General features: G+C 51.5%; 1 protein-coding gene across 3 annotated transcripts in view; it reads left to right on the top strand.

Annotated features, from left to right (window-relative positions):
• The window catches only part of Akna (AT-hook transcription factor), a 44,177-nt gene that overhangs the window by 18,937 nt on the left and 3,845 nt on the right, over nucleotides 1-21,395 (top strand). For 2 of the 3 annotated variants that reach the window (XM_028779887.1, XM_028779886.1), the window contains exons 5-20: nucleotides 3,106-3,262; nucleotides 3,857-4,011; nucleotides 6,742-6,801; nucleotides 8,738-8,865; nucleotides 9,298-9,499; nucleotides 10,847-11,007; nucleotides 11,111-11,314; nucleotides 11,889-12,108; nucleotides 13,566-13,672; nucleotides 14,367-14,575; nucleotides 15,228-15,414; nucleotides 17,622-17,798; nucleotides 18,045-18,160; nucleotides 18,710-18,856; nucleotides 20,363-20,458; nucleotides 21,270-21,386. In XM_028779887.1, coding sequence (XP_028635720.1) covers nucleotides 3,106-3,262; nucleotides 3,857-4,011; nucleotides 6,742-6,801; nucleotides 8,738-8,865; nucleotides 9,298-9,499; nucleotides 10,847-11,007; nucleotides 11,111-11,314; nucleotides 11,889-12,108; nucleotides 13,566-13,672; nucleotides 14,367-14,575; nucleotides 15,228-15,414; nucleotides 17,622-17,798; nucleotides 18,045-18,160; nucleotides 18,710-18,856; nucleotides 20,363-20,458; nucleotides 21,270-21,386 — 2,443 coding nt within the window. The remainder of the gene's footprint in view (nucleotides 1-3,105; nucleotides 3,263-3,856; nucleotides 4,012-6,741; nucleotides 6,802-8,737; nucleotides 8,866-9,297; nucleotides 9,500-10,846; nucleotides 11,008-11,110; nucleotides 11,315-11,888; nucleotides 12,109-13,565; nucleotides 13,673-14,366; nucleotides 14,576-15,227; nucleotides 15,415-17,621; nucleotides 17,799-18,044; nucleotides 18,161-18,709; nucleotides 18,857-20,362; nucleotides 20,459-21,269; nucleotides 21,387-21,395) is intronic. The other variant, XM_028779888.1, reaches the window with a different exon arrangement.

Raw genomic sequence — 21,395 nt, 5'->3', positions numbered from 1 at the left:
CCACAGTGATAGGAATAACCATTGGTGATTCTGTTGACTGCTGTTCTAAGTCATTTACAGCTGGACACAGGGAGGTTTAGCAGGATCACACAACATAGAGGCACCAGAGCTAGGCTTTGACCCTAAACACCTGGCTGCAGGATCCATGACTCACTTACTCTGCCAAAACCAAGCCAACAATGCTCACCGAATCTGCAGCCAAAGAAACTTCCCAGGGAAGGCCAAACTTAGATCTAGGATCATCTAGGACCCAGGGTCTGGTGTGAGAGCCAGGAGCATGGGTTGGGGGACTAGGACTAATTAGGACTCGTGGGTGGGCTTTATTCTGTATGCTGACTCTAGCATCTGTGATGATGTCACCCCTTGCTGTCTTGTTGCTACTTCCTCCCAGCTCCTGTCCCTTGTCTCAGCTTTAGGGGGATGTGAAACAGTTGAGGAGAGAGAAACCACCCTTAAAGGAATTGGGGGATGATGTCACCGGAAGTGAGTTCTGCCACTCTGGGCACAGAAGCTCCTGATGGGGTTCAGTATCTGTGGGAGGCGCTGTGCTCAGATGGAGTGGAGCGGGCACTCCCCTCCCCTCCTGCCCCATTCATAAAGCTCATTACCATTTTAAAGGCTTGGAGACCCCAGCTGTGCCCAGAATACTCATTTGTTTAACCCGATGTTTCCCAAACTCGATGGTCCACCCTGCACAGAGTCCCGAGGGCTTCTGAGTATCACTGTAGAGTCTACTCTGTTCAGAATGGCAGGCCACGGCAGGGATAGGCCCTGTGGCTCAGCAGTTGCTAAGTCTCCTCCCTACTCCCTATTTCCTCTGGATGGCCCGGGCCTCACAGGCCTAGGGCTCTGTTTCCCTCGTTTTCATTCTTCTGTATCTAGAAGCTGCCAGGTTCCCACTGCTCCACAGGTGGGGCTTTAGCACAGTGGGTGTGGAACACAAGAGGGCAGGGCCTCCCCTGGGATTTGGGTCACCTCAGGAAGAAAAGGGTGCTGATAGGCAGGCCCCCACAGGCAAAGCTGAGCAGATGGCCCAGAGGATTATGAAAATCCAGCTTTGTTCTCAACTAGGGAGGCTCAGGCTAGAGGAGGGGGAGGCAGTGTCACCAAACTGCACTTGAAACAGCCAGGCCCCAAAGAACAGCTTATGCAAAGGGGCTTCCTGTCTGGAGGCTGTGGGACCCCTAAGCCAAGCCCATCTTCAGCTGCCCTGGTCATGGGGTGGCAGAGAGCAGTCAGGATACCCCACCTGAGCTCTTAAATGGGTAGCAAGGCATCATAGGAGTGTATCTTTTTTACTGGCCCTCCTGCATGGTGGCCATATACACATAAGATAGGATGCTGAAGACAGAGGGATGATGATGAAGGTTAAGGTAATGGTGAAGATGATGGTGAAGACTGTGATGGTGGAGATGTTGATGACTGTGTCAGTTACTCATCTATTGCTGTGATAAGATACCATGACCAGCCAACTTACAGAAGGAAGGAGTTACGTGGCTTTATGGCTCTGAGTCCATCACCATCACAGTCGAGAAACACAGCAAGCAGTCATGGCGTCTGAACAGCAAGCTGAGTGCTCACATCATAAACTACAAGCAGGAAGCAGAGAGAGCAAACAGACTGGCGTGTGGCCTCAGCGGTCACCCCAGTGACACACTTCCTTCAGCAAGGCCACATCTCCTAGTCCTACCCCCACCCCCAAATGCCACCAACTGGGACCAAGTATTCAAATCCCAATGCTATGGGGGAACAGTCTCAGATTGTCACAGTGCCAATGCTGAATGTGCAGGTGGCAGCTACCATTTACTGAGCACTAATTTCACGCATGGGGACATCAACCGTGCCATCCACTCCAGAACTGAGGTGTATCATAACGGTGTATCATTGAATTCCAGCCTGGCCTCTGACTTTGGAGCATACATATTAAGCCAAGCTAGCCAGACTGAGTATTTTCAGCTGTGGCTTCCACAGCCTCAGTCAGCTGCCGCCCAGCTCGGCTGCTATGGTGTGAAAGCTGCCATCGATGGCTCATAATGACAGATGTGGCTGCAGCCAGTGAACCCCTGGATACAGAATCAGCCCCTGGCTCCTCAGCTGTGTTCACTCCCCTGCTTGGAACCTGGATTCCCTCGTGCCGAGCTCCAGTGTGCTTTCTCACCAGCTGCCTCCCTGCACACTTCCCACGCCGTCGTCAAGGGCAGAGCACAACTCCTGGAAGGGTCCGTCTGTGCACATAACCTCTCCTTCATTCATTCAGACAGTCGTTTACTATTTATTACTACCAATGTAGTTATTATTGGAAACATTTCGTTAAAACGATGGTGATCATACATGGGTAAGACACATGATACATATTACTTGTAACCATTATTGTCACCAGAGTAAAACCATAGGCTGTGGGATCAAGTCCAGGTGCTTAGCTGGTGATCTCTTGTGGCACATAACTTCTGGGAGTCTAGGGCTTATACGGGCTCACAGAGACTGAAGCGGCAATCGTGAGCCTGCGTGGGTCTCTGCTAGATCCTCAGCATATATATTGTGGTTGTTTTAGCTAGGGATTTTTTTGTGGGGTTCCTAACAGTGTGAGTCGGGTGTCTCTTACTGTTTTGCCTGCTCTGGGGACCCTTTTCCTCTTAGTGGGTTGCTCTGTCAGCCTTGATATGAGAGTTTATGCCTAGTATTATTATAACGTGTTAAGCTGTGTCCCATTGATATCTCTCTGAGACCTGCTCTTTTCTGAAGGGACATGGAGGAACAGTGGATCTCGGGGAGACAAGAGCAGAGGTTGGGGACTGGGATGAGTGGAGGGAAGGGAGGCTGCTGTCAGGATGCATTTTATGAGAGATGAATTTTAAAAAAAGATAAATAGGGAGTGCCTTCCTTACCTGCCCCCCTTCCAGGACCTCTGTAAAGACAAGAGGAGGCGGCTTTTCAGTCCTCCGCCCAGTGTAGGCCCCACTGAAAAGTGGTGTTAGTGATTCCCAGGCTAAGGATGGGGCTCCTGTGTGGAGGATGGACAAAGCCTGGATGACAGATGCCTTGTGGCCTCTTTGCAGTGAGCTTGCTCCTTCTGACTCCTCTCCTTCCTACCTCCCTCTTCCTCAGGTGCATCTGTATTCAGACCCGCCCCAGCCCAGTCAGAGCTTCTGCTCTGGGTCAATGCCACAAGGAAGCAAGGTCATATCCTTCTCTATCCCACAACCCAGATCAGCAGAGTGGTGGCCTGACTCTGCCCAGGATCCTCAGGCCTCTGAGGCCACGGGTGAGTTGGCGAAGGAGCCAGGGCTTTTAAGCATCCTCCTGCTCATGGAGGACATTGGCTCCACCCTGGGGACCATCCTGGGTAGAACCTTGGCTCACTCACCCAGCCTCATGGTTCTGTGGTGTGAGCATTGTTTTCCTTGAGCCCATTGTAGGCCCTAAAATGGACACATATGACCGCAGTTAGTCCTCACACGAGCTGGTGAGGAATACCAGCTTTTATAACCCCGTGATAGTTGGGAGGCTTGGGGCTCAGGGAGGCAAAGGTATACTGTAGTCACATAGCTTGGAAAGGAAAGGGCGAGGATTCAAACCTGCTTTTCCATGAGTTAGAGTCTGTACTTAGAACTGAGATCCACCTCCAAGACCTGACACCATCCCCTGGCAGCTTTGATCTAGGGTAGATCCATACCTCATTTTCTCTGGTAGGGGAGCAGCATAGTGGCCAGCCCTCTTCCTGGGCTACTGTGAACGTTAGCCAGAATGGGCCAAGCCATAGCTTGATGATATGGTGGTCTGAGGTGCCTCAGGGATTCAACCTCAGTGGACTGGGGGACTGTCCTCAGCCCCAGGGTTCAGCGGCTGTGTATTCCAGGGTGGCCGTCCCCACGAACAGACCTGAGTCCCTCCTCGTCCCCCAGCATGGCCACTCCAGGCCGGCATCCTCAGAGCCAGGGCACTGCCACAGACCAGCCCTCCACAGGACAAACCCAGGCTCTGACCTCTCAGGTCAGCCGGCTTCTAGCCAAGGTGAGTGAACCCCAGCTTTGTCCCACAAGACACCTCATCCCCAAAGCATGGTGCCTCTGTGTATGTGAGATGCTTATACTAGCCCCAGGTGTCTCTGCTCTACCTCCATGTGGTACCTCCAAGTTCTTTTCAGGAACTTGACCATCCATCCCCCTTGCCCTCACACACCATGGGTTCCAGCCTCATTGCTACCAGAAGAAGGTTGAAGCTGTCTATTGAGTGGCAGCCTATCTGTTGTCACAGCTTCCCCAGTAAGGCTTGGAGGTGTCCTATGGTTGTCCACAGTGAGACCTTCACTCTCACTGCCCTCCACTCCACATTTTCCTCTTAATGACAAACTGTCCCTTCTCCGTTCCTTCATTACTGAAGCTAATCCTATCACCTCTTGAGGTTTTGCAGACAGCACTCCAGCTCAGAGTTGTCTGCAGGTCTTTGTCTAACTTCACACTTGGCTCTGTTCCAAAGGTGTCTAACTAGACTTAAGAAGACACAACGCCTTAACCACATTCTGAAAACGGAAGTGGGGGAGCTGAGGCAGAGGGGAAGTCCACACACAGAAAAGTAAATTAAGCTTGCTCAAAGCCAGTAAACAAGATGTTCTGTTGAGCCCCAAGCCCTCTACCAGAATTACACCTTGGGCTTTGAGTTTCCTGCTCTCTGTTACAAAAACGTAAACACAATTGTTACATTACCTTCTCCATAAAACCAATTTCTTTCAGGACTACTAGCATTCTCTTTTCCTTTTTTTCTTTTTTTGGGGCTGGGGGTAGGGTCACAGCTTTACTGAGGTCTAATGAGCATACCACAACTTCACTCATTTCAAACGTGAGCAGTCCTATCTTTTCCTGCACCACGGCCCTGCAGCTTCAAGGCTTGTGTTAGAATATTTCCATCACCAGAATGACACGTCCAGGAAGCAGTCCTTGACCATCCTACCCTTCGGGGCCAGCAACCACTCTCCCACCCTTGTCTTTGCACTTGGTGGGATGTGACTTATAAGTACAATCAGCCATGTTCCTCCTCCGCATCTGATTTTTTGGAGTTTCCCTGGTGTTTTCTGACTCCTCTGTGGTCCAGCAGTGTGTCATCCCACTGCCACCATTCTTGGTCCTGTACCTGGGATAGCATTTCTCTTTAGCAGTCAGGGCATGGCTAAAGCCCTGTCCAGAGCCAGGCTGGCCCACCTCGGGGCCATTGGCCCTTGTTGGACTGTTTACTTCTTGGCCTTGGATAGGTTTGAGGGAAGATGTGCCGGGAGTACAAAGCACACTGGAGCTTAAGTCTCACGTCAACATGAGACTTGCAGTGATCTCACAGGCTGGAAGCTCTTGCCTGTAACCCTAGCACATGAGAGGCTGGCACAGGCCAGTCACCGAATTCAAGGCCAGCTTAGGGTTCTGAATGAGACTGTGCTTTGAAACAAAACAACAACAAAATCTCTTACTGAACTAAGTGGTAATTTTTTTAAACTGATTACATATTGAAATGATATTTGTGATCAAATAAAAAATTTTATGAAGGGCCTACAGATGGCGCAGCAGGAAGGGGGGCTTTCTACCAAGCCTACTGACCTGAGTCTCAACTCCAGGACACACACTATAAAAGGAAAGACCTGACTCCTAAGAGTTGACCTCCATATGTACAACACAGTGTGTACACGCACACAACTGCATCCATCCACACACCCATGCATGTACCTACACACACACACACAATAAATGCAATTTAAAATAAAAATATATATTATTAAAAATTTAAATTTCCACAAGATGTCTAATTGTATAGGATATGTAGCTCTTATCACATTTCTACTTCATATATTATATAAGAGACACGCTATAATGTAGTTATATAAATGTTCCTATTTCAGTTTACCCTAATCTCCCTTAATAAATCCGCATAGTGGTGATGTTGTTGTTGTTGTTGTCTTCCAGGCAGGGTCTCATTATGTAGCCTTGGCTGTCCTGAAACTCACTTTGTAGATCAAGCTGGCCTATAACTCGTGGAGATCCTCCTGCCTCAGCCTCCTGATTGCTGGGATTAAATGCAGGCACCACTATTCTCGGCTTTGATTTTTATTTTAAATATTTTTGTCTGTCTATGTGTGTGTGTGTGCGCGCGCGCGCGCGTGCGAGTGCAGTGTCAGGGCTAGTACACAGACCCTCGTGGTTTCCAAGTACACACTCCACCACTGAGCCACACCCTCAGCCCTAGGCTGACACTGTAGACTCTCCCAGAGCTGAAGTCGTTTTCCACCCACAGAGGACTGAGCATGTTCTGTGGAAACACAACACGGTTTTATATAAGAGGTTCAACCTCCCTGGGTTTCGATGGCTACTCCCTTTACTACTCCCCAGGCAGTACCCTTATCTTGATTGGCCCTGGAAATTAGGTCTCGGAGCCTTTGTATGTGGGAATAGCCCATGAGTCCTTCTTCTTGGTGGCTGCATACTGTTCCTCAGACAGCATGTGTGCTGATCCTCCCACCAGTCAGACTGCAGGAAATGTCTTCCTACACATGAGTGCACCTTCTAGATTTTTCCCAAGGCTGTCCTGTCCAAGGCCAGAGGTGGAATCCACTTCCAGGACCCACACCTCCTGCTGGGAAGACACCTTGTATTCTGAAGGCAGTCCCAGCCCTTGCCACCAGAGTGCAGTGTGGCTGAGTGTGTGAGGGTCACCACAGGGTCTGGATTCATAAAGCATTCTTCTTTCCCTCCTATCGTCCAGGTGGAATCCTTCGAGGAACTGGTACTGGCTGGACACCTCCCACCCCAGGACCAAATCAAGGTACTGCTATCCAGTGTGGACATTGCACCAGCAGTGACCAGATAGCCTGTCCCCAGAGTTGAGTCTCTGAGCCCCCTTTTGCTAAAGGCAGGTGGCTGTGTCCCAGACCAGTCTTTCTCAGAAGTTGAGACTAGCTCCGACTTAGTGTCCCAGACAGTTGCTTTCCGTGTCCTGGCAGCAAGCCCTTGATGAGTCGCAGTGGCTTACCAGGCAGTCTGGATGTGCTATCACCGTTTTATCTCCTCATCATAAACGCCCGCCAGGGAGCTGTGATTATTACCCTTGTTTAACAATGATGAAGCAGAAGCCCAGAGAGAAACGACACCAAAACCACACAGCCGTGGGTGGCAGAGACCCGAGCTGGGGCTGCTGCCTACCCAGTCGTGACCCCTGCCACTTTACTCCCAGGCTCCAGAAAAGGACCTTTGCTTTCTAATCTTCTTTCCTATTATTTTTCAAAGCTTGGGACTAGGGGTAGATAGAAGACGGGATCATTTTTCCCATGAAACTGTTGGCGCCAGTTTCCTTTGGGTTCCGGTTTTAGGTAGTTATAGCCAGATATCCAATCTTTTCTGCTGCCAGTCAGGGCCTCAGGAATGTGTGACAGTGTGAGGGCAGAGGCCAGGGGCCTGCTCTGTGAGTCAGTTCCCTGTCTCACCTCTCCATAGGTTCCCAGGAACTGAATTCAGGTCCCCAGGCCTGAGTGATAAGTACTTTATCCACTGAGCCATCTGAGTACCCTCAACTTTTCATCTGTGAGACAGGATCTCACTGGATTACCCAGGCTGGCTTTGAACTTGTCATCCTCCTGCCTCAGCCTCCCACATAGATTCCAGGCTTGTGTACCAGACTCAGCTCTCTTCTAGCTCCAAAGTGTCTGATAATACGGCAGCGCATCAGAGTTTATGCCTCCCTTGTGACTGCTGTGGTACCTGAAGCCCAGCCTTCACCTTGACTTTCCCAGTCCCTCCTGGCCTCTGTCCCCTCTCTATGCCAGCATTTTTAGCTTTCACGTGCTAGTGAGAACATGTGACTCTAGTCCTTGTCTGTCTTCACTTAGCATAAATCCTTGGCAGCCATCTTTCCTTCTACAAATGACAAATGAAGTGTCCTTTTCTTCCTCTCCATCCTCATTCCTCCATATCTAGGGACCCTGAGGGCTTCTGGGATATCAGACATGGCTGGAAACTACATTCTAGGTTCAATCTATCCCTAGGCTCCTATAGGAAGGAACTAGTAGAACAGGGACACAGCCATATATTGATTGGCTATGTTTATGTTTGCTATGAGGGCCTAGCAGAGCTTTAGGACTAGGAGCTCTGAGCCAGTGGGCCTGAGATCAATTCTTGCCTGTACAAAGTGCTCACTTATTGTGTAAGTTTCAACAGCTTAAACAATTCTTTCTGTGTGCTTTGCTGGCAAATTATCTCTCTCATTGCGATTCTGCTGGAGCAGAAATGAATGCAGCATGCTCGATCTAACAGACACTATGCTAGTCACCCCTATCCACAGTGTGAGGTGGTAAATACCATCTGTCCTCACGATCTGTGAGGACTAGGGGAGAGAGAGAGAGAGAGTTATATTTTCTGAATGGCCCAGTTTTCGCATCAGGAGTGAAGATCTGGGCTCTCTGTAGTATTAGGTCCTTATGGGGACACAGTGGTAAGATATCTGCTGCTGAATCTGACCAGGAGCCACGGGGTTGGGGGGCTGTAGTCTACAAAAGAGGACCCAGTGGTCTCTGGGCTGGTTCCTAGGCTTCAAGTGTTTGATGGCAGAGAGCGCCATCTGGAGAGAAGCTTCCAGAGGTGCCCAGCCACAGCCCCTGTTTCTCATGTGAGTCCCAGAGCCCCCCCATCCAGGAGCCACCTGTCCATTGTGTGAGCATGAAGCCCCCAAGGGCAGGCACTCAAAGTTCTTGGCCCTTGTGTTTCAGAGCTTGGAGCAGCTGAGGGCAGCCCACATGGCCCTAGAGGCAGAGTACCTGCAGGCTTGCAGAGAAGAGCACTTGAACCCTCAGCTTGATGCCTCCCAGGGGAGTCCCAGGACCCTCAACCTCTGCAGGTAGGTACTGGAGAGACAGGCCCAGGGGGGACAGGAGGACAGGCCACTGGCTACCTCTTTTCTCCAGGAGGGAGACATTTCACAAGCATCATTGTGTCACAGGACACAGGAGCCCCTGTCCTCATGAGCAACGAGTCTAGAGCTGAGAATCCCGTCCCTGTAGATACATTTTGGAGATCAGAATTGCAGAGCCTCCCACTAGACAATGAGGATGCTGAGGCCAAAGGAAACCGGGGGCTACTTAAGAGGCACACAACATCAGGATGGCAGAAGGAACCGAGCGGAGGCCTCCTGACTCCCATTGGTGTCTAATAATCATCTTGCTATTGAAGTTCTTGGGGACATCTATTAATGGCTTATGTGGACCCTGAGAGGGTTCCCCAGGGTCTCTGATTTGACACTCATCACCTTGTTGATATTTCTTCCTTCAAGGGAGCTAGAGGCAGAGATATACCACCTGGGGCAGCGCCTGGAAGAGCTGCAGGACCATATGGACCAGACCCAAGGAGAGCTAGAGCCATGTGTGCCAGACCTGCAGGACAGCACCCCAGTCATGCCCTTTCTGCCCCAGCCAGCTCATCTGCCCATGCCTTCAGGACCAGTCTCCTCAGCAGATGTCCAAACCTACCAGGAGGTACTGGTCTGCCCATCTCACTAGTCCAGTCTCCATGTGCTTCTCTTATTCATTCCATGTTCACTTCTTCACTATATATTTAGGAAGTGTGTGCCATATTCTAGGTCCTGTGACACACAGTGGGGATGCAGTGGGGACAGAAAGTGGAGAAGGGGACTTCTGCCCTTATGGAGTTTTCTGAATACATGAACTACTTGTAGTGTTATTTTGATAGCACACTGAAAGAAAAATACAGGCTCGGTGGAAGTGAAGGGAGGACACTGTAACTGATTAGGACAGGGACACCAACTCTCTCTGAAGTGTTTGAGGGAAATGGGAGAGTAAGTAGGGGCTGTTCGGTGCCGGAGACAAGTCATTCTGTGGAAAGTGAGTGGGTTGTAATGTCTGCCATGTTGCTGGAGACACCAGCATGGGCCTTGTGATGCAGGAGCATGTGGCGCATGTCACAATTAGGCCCTCCTTGGGCCTTCAGTAGAAGGTGGCAGCAGACACTTGTGGGTCAGCCAATATGAGGCTGGGGAGTGACAGGGTAGAGGGAGAGATGAGTACATGAGCTTAGACAAGGTTCAAGGATTCATTTGATCTGACTTGGATGAGAGTGAGAGAGAAGGCAGCCAGTTGGCTCTCAGGCCCCCAGCCTAGTGAGAGACAAGGATTGTGGGTGCTTACAAAGCTAAGACACCAGTCACAGCCTCTGTGTGGAACGTGCTGTTGACAGAGCCCTCTCTCCACACCATAGTCTGTTATGAGGCAGCCACTCTCTCCCTTGGGTGGGTGTGCTGTGGTCACACAGATAGCAATGGCGGCAGTTCTGTGTCCCTAAGCTCCTGCTCTTGGCCCATGGGGACTTGCCTGCTGCTGCAGAGCACGATAGGGCTAGTGCATTAGGTGAGTGGGTGAGAAGGCTGGCCCTGAGGGTTGGGGACTCACCCTGAGCCCTGCCCAGTAGGCAGAACAACCCTGGCAGATGGCATTTCCTGTGCTGACAGGAAGCCTGGGTGGCCAGGCTATAGGGAAAGGTGACTACAGGTGCCTCTGGCAGGCAGACTGCCCTGGCTTCGGTATGGCTTTAGTGTGTCACACCAGCCTCAATTTCTGTGTGAAGTCTGTTTTGGGACACTGAGGAGAAATTGTGTCTGTAGTAAGCCTCGCAGGCGCACCAGGAGCTCAGCTCCCAGCAGCCCCCACGAAGACCCTTTAGTCTTCACAGGGTCTCACACACATGAATGAATGGCAGGAGATAGACCAACGAGTTCACTGTTTCCTGCTCTTCGGCATGTGGCATGAGATGGCATTGGCAGGTGCTCAGAGTGATGGCTAACCTCTGTCCCCCACTTCCTTGGCCAGCCTGCTACCATCACCACTTCCCCCGGAAGCTCTTGCATGCTCCCCGTGAACAAGGAGGTAAGCCTGGACATCAAGACAGAGGAAAGCCCAAGAGGTCTCCCAGTCCCACTCAGAGACAGGAAGCCTCAGATGGAGCAGGACTTTCATGGCCTTCTGGAGAGGTGAGTATGCATAGGATGAAGACACTGTCCACTGCTGGGCTGGCCATTCTGGGTCTCGCTTGTCCCCGTGAGCATAGGTGATACCCTTCTGGGTGTCCTGCAGATACCTCAGCGTGAAGTCCCTCCCTGAAGCCTTGAGAGTTGAAGATGAGGAGGACCTAGAGGAGGAGGAGGGGGAGGAACAGGATCATCATGGCACCTTGGAAGATGATGGTCCAGCCGCAGCTCCAGGGAAAACAGAAGCCATGAGGGTATCACCAGGACAGCGCTCAGCACAGGCTGTGGAGAACCATAGGGCTGCTATCCAGTAAGTCACTGACCTCTGTCACAAACTCCAGTGTCCCACAAAGGGGTGACCATTGGCAGCACAAGCAAAAGAGTTACGGATGTGGTTCAGGAGTAGAGTACAGCACTTGCCTCACATGCCCTGGGTTCAAGTCCCATTGCAGGGGGAAAAAGTATCCAGCCTGTAATGTTTCTATTATTTTCAAAATTAGTTTCTATTTTTTAACACAAATTTTTGGCCTTCCATGTATAATAATATTGTCTTTGGATTCTGTGGAGGTCTGTGCAAATAGCTAATGTAGGAAATTGGGTTTGTGAGCCCTTAGACTCCGAGAAGCTCTGCTTCAATCATATCCTTCAGGGTATTTCTGCTGTGATATGCTGGGAGGTTATTTTAGCTCCCCACATTACAGTTAAAAGAAGTATGAGGTCCAGAGATGGAAAGCGCTGCCCAAGGTCACACAGCTAGGTGACGGAGCCAGGATGCATCCCCAGGAATGGATGTCTGATGCCAGCGCTTGTCCCTGGACTGGTGCTAAGCCCCAAGTCTGGATCACCAGGCTCATGTGGGGGTTGTTTGTCTCCTTCCCTCCTAGGGGAGATGAGGAACAGATGCCATCTATGACATCACCAAACTTCCGGCCATCCAAGGCCAGAGACAGGTACACACCAGTCCTGGATACCGAGGAAGTGGCTCAACAGGGCACCAAACCCATGACATCACATCAGAGCAGTCTGACCAGCCTGGAAGAGAGCAGGTCCTCAGAGGTGCTTCCTCGCAAAGCCTTGCTTCAGGGTGGTGGGCCCCACACTGAGGTGAGTGTGCTTGTGGGGTGGTCAGAAGATCCCGCAGTGTCTGAGCTTTGTTCCTGGCCTTTGCTCTCCCTGGCTCTTTTCATGTGTCCCCACCTCTTGCCTGACACTACTTCTGTTTCTGCAGCTGTATAGCCTGCCCACCAGTCAGCATGTGAGCCCAGTGCCACCTGTCCTCTGCTGACTGCCTCCCCCTGAGCTGTGGCTTGTGCTCATTTGTCAGTTGTCCTGTCCAGCAGGACATTAAACAGGGGTCCGGGGAGGTCATCTGAAAGAGAGCGGGAGGAGCAGGCAAAGACACAAGGAAGTCACCACCTGTCTATAATCTGATCAGATCGTAATTTTTACTTTTGCACACACAGGTTATATACACAAAAAGGCAGGATGTGGGGAAGGGGATGACACAGGAGTGTAGGTGTTCAGGGGGAGTACAGATCTCTTCCAGAACAGAGTGTCAGCTGGGTGAAGGTTCAGGGGACAGACCACTATGACTCCGCCTATGATTCACTTGTCTTTATCTAAGTTGGTACTATCCACCAAGGTTACCCATCTACAAGGCCTATGAGTAGCCAGGCTTGGCAGCCTTCCACCAAAGCTGCTGTTTACAGTAACTCCCAGCTATCTGTTTCAATGTTTTTCCACAGAGACCCAAGACTTGGTGCCAGCAGGCATGTATGTCAGGCCTATTGCTGATTTTAGGCCTTCAGTGTGTAAGCAGGGCTGCTCCCAACAGTCAATGTGTCAGAGCCGGGACCTGGTGTCTAACTGCCATTTGCACCCACAAGTGATAATTGGCAAACTGTTGCAGAGGTGCAAGGCCACAGACAAAATACCACTGAGGCTGTGTATTTTTGTACATGTACGTGTGCGCATGCACACATACAAACTACACACAACACACATAGCACATACATGTGTACCTGCATACACAGGCACATCTATACACACAATGCATGCCTACACATATGCAAATACACATGTGCATGCATTTACAGTGAACATTGACACACTACTGTAGTCCTGATGAACCTATGCTTGGCAGTCTCTGCTTGAGACGCTGAGGGGGTGGGGCACCCTCATCATTCACACGTTCCCTGTGCCCTGCCTTAAATTCATGTGCTGGCATGTGCATGGTGAAGGTTGTCCTAAGCATCTCTGCAGCACATGGAACTAACTGCCTGAATCAAAAGGCACTGTGTTAAGGCTTTCTCCTTCTCCTCTTTCTACACCTTGCAAGCCCTAGCATCTCTTACGAGAACCCAGATGGAGCCCAGTCCTCAGGACAGCCAGGCCTGCTCAGTGTCCTCTTGGTACAGGGAGTTAGTTGTACACTAGCTTGGCCATAGGGTCAGACAGCACTGGGGTGTTGGAGCCCCAGGAATATGAGGCCAGGATCTGGGAGGGGTTTCCCAATGCACAGGAGTACTTTCCTCAGACTTAAAGGATGTTGTCCATTCTAGGAGCCCTGGATGGTGTCACCAGAGACAGACAGTGGCTTCGTGGGCTCAGAAACCAGCATAGTGTCACCTTTCGCCCAGACCCCAGAGCATCGGCTCTCCCATGTCAGGTACATGGGACATCTTGAAATCTAAATATCAGTGTAGCCCAGAACAGGGGCCAATGGTCTCAGCATCTGCACACCCTCACGTCAACCCCAGTGATGGGTCCCATTCCTATCATACTGATAGAGAGCCTCAGAGAACAGAACTGACTTCCTGGATATCGCTCAGCCCATCCACAACTGTTGGGTGATGTTTTCTTCCTAAGCAACGGCAGGAGTAAATGGAGTGTGTAGATGAAGCCGTCAGGGAGGGTGGTGTGAGATGACAGTTCAGTAGAGCATCAGGGTGGCAGGTGAACAGAGACCACAAGGAACTCAAGGGAAAGCCGAAGGTGGGGGAGCTCTGCAGGAATTGGAACGAGATGAGGCCACCATGGAGACTGGTGATCCCCAGGGTGGGGCACTGGCCACCTGGAAACCCACTTGGCAGCCCAAGTGTGCCTGTGAAGAAAGGTCTGGAATTGTCAGGAATGGAGAGAGCTTCAGTCCTTCCTTATATGGCTGATAGGTGCACTGTGATGCACACATCAGAACAAGGATGCCCCAGATAAGGCTGTCCTCGGCCCTCAGATGCACTGAGATGCTTGAGATGTGCCGCTCTAAGGCTGAGAGTTCAAGCCTTAGCACTCAGAGGGGTCTGGGTACTGTGGCTTGAGCCCTTTCTGTCTAACCTCAGTGTCTCCCCTCCCCTGGCCTCCAGCACTTCAGGGCCATCAGCTCAACACCTCACTGCCTCTGTGCCTGGTGATGGTACCTCCCATCCCAAGGCCAGGGGTCCCATGGTTCCCAGAAGAACCACTGAGGCTGACATACCCAGAAACAGAACCCAGCGGCATCTCTCCAGCCTGAGCTCTTCCCAGAGAGGACCACAGAGCTGCCACTTACAGGAGACACCAGTGGCTAAGATAGGTGAGTGGGTAGCCTGGGTAGGCTGCCGCCTGGGAGGGACCAAATGGAAGCCAGACAGACAGACAGCCTTGTGTTGTATGTCAGGATGTGAGATACTATGGGAGTTCACCACAGGGGAATTAAAGATAGGGCTTACAGACAGGGAAACGGGAGAGATGTTTCAGTTGGTGAAATGCTTACCTTGCAGGTGTGAGGACCAGAGTTTGATTCCCAAGAACCCATAGGCAAGCAAGTGCCACTTGTAATTCCAGAGCTGGGGAGGCAATGATAGGTGGATTACAGAGGTACACTGCTCAGCTAGTCTAGCCAAATTGGCAGCCCCAGGCCGGTGAGGGAGCCTTCCTCAAAAAACAAACAACAACCACCAGGGACTAAGAAGATAGTAAGTGGTCAAGAACACTTACAGCTTTTGCAGAAGATCTGAGTTCTGTTCTTAGCATCTCCATCAAGGTCTCAGAAGCGCCTATTTCTCCAACCACAGGGGGCTCTGACACCCAGGCTGCAGGACGTCAGTAGCTCACACACTCACACACAGACACAGACATGCACACACATTCATGCACACACACACACACGCACACACACACGTGCATGCACATGTACTCACACACACCCCTTCCCTCTCCTCTTTGTACATCACTCCTCCCTTTAGTTGAAGCTCCCAGGCTCACTTCCTCTGCCTCTCTAGTGGCTCCCAGGTCTGAGTTCAAGAGACAGAAACAGCTCCTTCCCAATGGAACACCCAGCCCGGACTCCGCCCCAGCTCCCACAGCTGCCTCCATCCCCCATGGATCAGCAGAGAGCACTGCCAACATTCTCCTCAACAGGACAGAGCGCGAGTAAGTGGGCACAGCCTGGGCAATCTCAGCTCGCTGTAGGATGGAGAGCAGAGGAGGCTGAAGGCCATGCAGTGGCATGTCCTGGCTTACACATTCAAGGTGCCCGTGCCACGGCCAGATGTGCCTGGGTCTTACTTCCTAGCTCAGTACTGCTTTATGGGACTTCAGTGGTACTGACATCAAGAACTCTTGTTTAGCTACTGGGAGATGCTCAGCAGGTGCCTCTTTCTGACTCTGAGACCTCCCCACCCCACTTGCCCTGCCCTGTAACATCTGCATTCTAGATCAGCGTCAAGCTAGGCTTGGGGGCCATGCCCCTGACCTGAGAGGCAGAGTCGGGAGGATTATGGGTTCTATGTAGACCTGGGCTAGATGGTGAGAACCTGTCAGCTCTCAACAGCTTTCTGCTGAGATCCTTCCTTGATTGGATAGAAGCCCCTCTGTTACTTCCTGGAACACACTGGGAATGAGGCTACCCTGGCCAGTACAATCATGTCTGTTGCTATGTGCACAGTTCTGACCAGCAGCTGCTGTTCTGTGTCATGGTCTGAACTGAATTTGTCTACCCCTGAGGTCTGTGGACCTCAGTGTAGCTGTGTGTGCTCATACGTGTGCATGTGTGCTTGTGCCTGTGCGTGCGTGCCTGTGTGTGTGTGTGTGTGTGTGTGTGTGCATGTGTGTGTGTGTGTGTGTGTGTAGAAGGGAGAGAGTGGGGAGGAGATAGAAACTAGCTTAGAGAATAATGTATAGCTAAGTGAAGGCTCATCCTGAGGACAGACCTCAAGTAGCAAGGTGCCGTGTCACTGTTGGCCTTTATAAGTTCGCTGGCTGCCACTGGGGTCAGTACAGAGGCCACAGGGTAGAGGGCAAGGATGCCTCAACAGGGGAAAGGTGAAGCTGGACTCAGGAAAGGGGGGGCATTTTTAAAGGAGAGCTGTTGTGGTGACATGTTGCTGTGCTGGTGGACAGTGGGGATCGGTGGCCATTGGTGCCCAGGCAACTGAAGTGTTAAGTCAGGAAGCTCAATAACTGGACAGCTCCATCCAGAGGACAGATGACACCCCAGGCTGTTTTCCAGGTCCCAGGCTAGGAAGCCAAGCTGGGATTAACCAGTTGCTGGGAGATCTCCCTCTCCTGCAGCTACCACAGCCCCTGGGCTTTGCCTTGGAAACCCCAGCAAGCATCTCCCTGGGGATCACCAAGGAGACCCATGCTCAGTGCACACACAGCTTGCTTGGACATGACCAGAGCGAAGTCCCCAAGCCTTTCTGGGCAGTTACCACACAGTCCATGTTTGCATGGAGCACCAAGAGTCCAGGGATCCTGAGGGGAGTCCCCAGCCAGGGTACCTCGCACAGAATGGCTGCAGAGCCCACCTCAGCCCGAACGATGGCCATGCCAAGCCCAGCCTCCAGTGGTGCTCCCTACGTGCGGTCTGTGTCGGGGTGTTGGTTGGTTTGTCCTTGACAATGCTAGCAAAGCCCATAGGACTCAGAGTTAGTGAGGCAGGGGCCTAGCAGGCCAGAATAGACAGTTTTACTCCCTGTAGACAGGAGGTGGGCCTGTGTCTACCAGGCAGCCTTGCTGACACCTTTATCTTCTGGCCTGTTCACTCCACCCAGAAGTATGTGGGTTTCCCTTGTCTACCTAGAACCCTCGGTTCTCTCCCTCCAAAAACCTGAATTCAGGACTGCTTCCCAGTATCTGATGTGTCTGGGGTTGTGGGGTGGGATGCTTATCTTCCCTGCCTGTGGCTCAGGGCCGGGGAGGCAAAAGCAGGGTACAAATGTTTTCCGCCGGGAATAACCATAATCACGGACTGTTGGAATACCTGTAAGAATAGACACAGCTTCTGAAAGGAGGTGGGAAGGCAGGGCAGCTCTGTGTGCTAGGGTCTTGCTATGTCACCCAGGCTGGCCTTGACCTCCTACTTCAGCTTCCAACCCAGATTCAGTGTTTTCTATTCTGTACCTAGTCGCTGTCTTAAGGGGCTAAGCCTGCATGCTAGGAGGGTCACCCTCACTGGTAGATTCCCCAGATGTGCGTGTGGAATATGAATACAGAAAGAAGTCAAGGTGTTCCTGGATGGAACAGCCTGCCTGATCTTGTATCTGCAGACACAAGCCACCCCACCCAGGAAACACTGTCGTCCCGATAGCTTTCTTCGTTGCTCACATGATCTTGTTTCTGTCTCTTTACCACTCCAGCCAGGCCATCAAGGATCTGCAGGCGGAGGTGTCACGGCTCCGCCTACAACTGGAGGACAGCCTGCACCGGCCACACCCAGACAGCCCAGCTTGTGTAGCTTCTGCTTTCAACCACTCCACCCAGACCCAGGGAAAGCTGGTCAATTTCTCACCCTCCTGGGGCTCCCACTACGGCAGGTAGAAGCCCCACGCCAACTCCTACCTCTGTTTCCTATAGAGTTAGCCAGTCTTTGGCTCTCTGGGCACACGAACTCAGACACTACACTCTCCCCTCCCTCCAACATGGTCATTGGTCCATTCGTATGCTTCTCTTTTTCACATGTATTTAGTTTATGGCAGGGGTGCACATATGCCAAGGTCATCTGTGGAGGCTGCCTCCAAAACCTCACCTAGTGACGTCATATCTCTCTTCCATGTTGCTAGTAAATCCACAGAGAGGCTGTCTGGGGAGCCTAATGGCAGAGAGCCAGCTGAGCCAATGGGAAGACGGCGAGCCAGGTCCTCCTCGGTGCCTCGGGATGTACCCAGACTGCTCCTAAGTAAGTGACCAGAAAGCAGTGACCAGGGATGGTTTCTAGGGATCCTAGTTGGCTCTGTGGTTAGGGAAGCTAGAAAAGCCTGGAGAGGGTCTTCTGTATGTATGTTTGGAGCTATTGTTGTCCTCTAGGACAAAGAACATCTCTAGTCCTAGACCCTTAGATTCTGCCATTGCCATGAGGGATGGGACTGAGGGCTTTGTGTAGATGGTCACCAACCTCCACTGCAAATGGGACACTGCAGTGGAGAGTCAGGTTCCTCACTGGCAGAGCAGCGTCATGGAGTTTGTCCCTGGCCAGGTTGTCACCTGCTCTGAGCAGATAAAGTGACAGCAAACCACATAAAAATAACAGCATCCATCTTTTGGGGTTGCTGCAAAGGCATGTGACAGCCACAAGGCTCCAGGCTGAAATTCTGGAGGTGTCCTTAGTCCCCTGGGAAGACTCAAGACCAGAAGCCCAAGCGTCACCCTGAGCCCTGCCCTCACACCATGCTCACTCCTCCAGGTGAGCCCCTCACCTGCCCCTGCTGAGCCTTCCTTTCCACCACAGGTTCTGAATCTGAGTCATCTGTTCCTCGGCTACCATCTGAGAAGAGCAGAACCTTGGAGGAGCATCCCCAGGCTGCACAGTGGGGGACAAGACCGCCCAGCAGCACCAAGCGGAGGGAAAGAGTCTCCTTCCGGGGTCAGTACACAGGTGAGCTTGTGTACACTCAGCGAACACTCGGAGCCCCATGCCCTCGGCTTAAATTTACCAGATATATATGTATATACATATATATATGTATATACATATATATATATAACATGTTTGTGTGTATGGGCACGTGTGAGCATGATGCATGTACTTATGTGTCCTCATGTGTCTGCTGTCTTTCTTGATCACGCTCTACTTTATTTACTGAAGCAGTGTCTTAGTCTGGGCCTCTATTGACCAAAAAGCAAGTTGAGGAGAAAAGGCTATTCATCCCCCAAAAAGGATTAAAAAAAAGTAAAAAAAGAAAGGTCAGGACAGGAACTCAAGCAGGGCAAGATCCTGGAGGCAGGAGCTGATGCAGAGACCGTGGAGAGGTGCTGCTTCCTGGCTTGCTCCTCTTGGCTTGCTCAGCCTGCTTCTTAGAGAACCCAGGACCACCTGCCCAGGGACAGCACCACCCACCGTGGCCTAGGCTCTCCCCCATCAGTCACTAATGAAGAAAATGTCTTATAAAAAGATCTCAGGGAGGAATTTCCTCAGCTGAATCTCCTTCCTCTCTGATGACTTTAGCTCTTGTCAAGAAACCACAAAACCAACCAGCCGGTAGACAAGATCTCTGACTGAACCTGAATCTCACCAATTCAGGTGGCTCAGGTGGCTGTCTTGCCCTGGGTGTCCATCTCTCCGGCTGATGCTCAGCCTCCTGAGTGGTCGAATTACAGGAGGTCACTGTACCCACCCACCTTTTATGTGAGTGCTGAGGAGGCAAGCTCTGGTCTGCACGTGGGCGTTGTAAGGACTTTATCCTTAGCGACTGAGTTGTCTCTCTAGCCTCAGCCCTTGGTTTTTTGTTTGTTTGTTTCGGTTTTGGTTGTTGTTGTTGGGTTGTTTGTTTGTTTTATTAAGTAGCCCAAACTGGCTGGAGACTCAGCATATTCACCTCTATCCAGTGGGATTTCAGGAGCTCAAGACCACACTGCAACTAGCCAGATATCTAGTAATGCTGAGAGCTTTCCATTGGGTGTCCAATACAGACCTGTTCTGTCCTTGCCACCATTCCAGAAATTTGCCCTATGATGTCCCCCTTTCCCGCTGTTTAGTGTCCCAAGGAGAGACACTGCTGATCCCTCAACTGAGCCTGGGGCAGGAAGGGACAGCGATGACTCCTAACTCATGACTCTAGTCATGATATTTCTGCCTCACCAGTTTCCGCATCCTGCCTCTGCTGCATGCCCTAGTCGCTTTCATGAGGCAAGAACTGGCAGCTACTTGTAGAAGCAGAGATGGAACAAGGACCCAGCAGAGGGCAGCAGTAAACAGGCATCTGTGTTCTGTGTATATGTGCACACACATGTGCAATGGGTACATCTGTGGGGTGTGCCTTCACATGTGCACAGGAGATAGGCAGAAAGCAACTAGCAAAACCACTGAAAGAGAAAAGAGACAATTAAGCCAGTCCCGAGTCCACACAGGTCTTGACACTAATCTTTCTGGATTCTCCTCCAGGCCAGGAGTACCACATTCTGTCCCCAAAGGCCGTCCTGAAGGACAGTGGTACAGCCTCCTGTCCCCACTGCCAGCCCATTAGGACCCAGGACACAGGTAAGAGACCGAATTTTGTTCAGCTGAGGCTTTTTGGACTGTTGTATGACAGGAGACTAACTTGCTCAAGGGCACACAGCTTGCAAGTGGTAGAGCTAGTATTTGAACTCAGGTCTTTATGCTCTAGAGCACTGGCCCCTCATCACCATGGATTGATGTCCTGACAGACTTTCCAATTCACTCATTCACTTTCTTGCTCAGTGCCTACCAACATTGTTTCCAAGGAGCCTGCATCAAAGCAGTGGTCAGGGCAAACACAGACCAAGGGTGTGAGAGGTTCCCAGAGGATGTGCTGGCTGAGTTTGGCCTGGAAAGCAAGTGGACAAGTTTGATGCCCAGGCAGGAGTGACACTGAGTATCTACAGCAAGTGATCCCATGATCCCTGCTGTGAACTGTCCCTTTGACACTCCACTGACCCAGGTTTCCCTGTTCTGAGCTCCCGTGAATACACTAAGGCTGTCTCAAAGCCAAAGTGGGCCTGTCATCTGGAGGGCCCAGGCTGTCTCAAAGCCAAAGTGGGCCTGTCATCTGGAGGATCCGGGCTTGAGATCAGATGGCAACTTCTCTTGGCAAAGTACTGCCTCTTGAAGCCTCCGTTTCCTCGAGGGAAGCTAGCCCAGTGAGCTGCATTGTGGCGTGATACATGAAGTCGTTAGCGGCTAGCATGTGGTCAGAGCCTGCCATCATGGTTACTGTGCACCGTGTCCTCCAGCAGGCGGCCTGGGTGGTCTCTGCAGGGGACCCAGGTCTGATAATAGAGGTGCCAGTCATTGTTTGCAGACCTCCCTCCCCCTCTCTCTTTTTTTCCAGGCAGTGCTGTCTATAAAGAGCCACCGGGATCATCTGGTGCTGACACCCTCCGCTGTTCCCTCTGTGGTGAAGTCAAGTCATCTGCAGAAGCAGATGGCTCCAGCTCAGGCCCCTCTGGTAGGAATG

This window comes from Grammomys surdaster, unplaced genomic scaffold, assembly GCF_004785775.1.
Source record: "Grammomys surdaster isolate TR1022 unplaced genomic scaffold, NIH_TR_1.0 363, whole genome shotgun sequence".
In the NCBI taxonomy this organism is placed as follows: domain Eukaryota; kingdom Metazoa; phylum Chordata; class Mammalia; order Rodentia; family Muridae; genus Grammomys; species Grammomys surdaster.
This window is presented reverse-complemented; position numbering and strand designations above follow the sequence as displayed.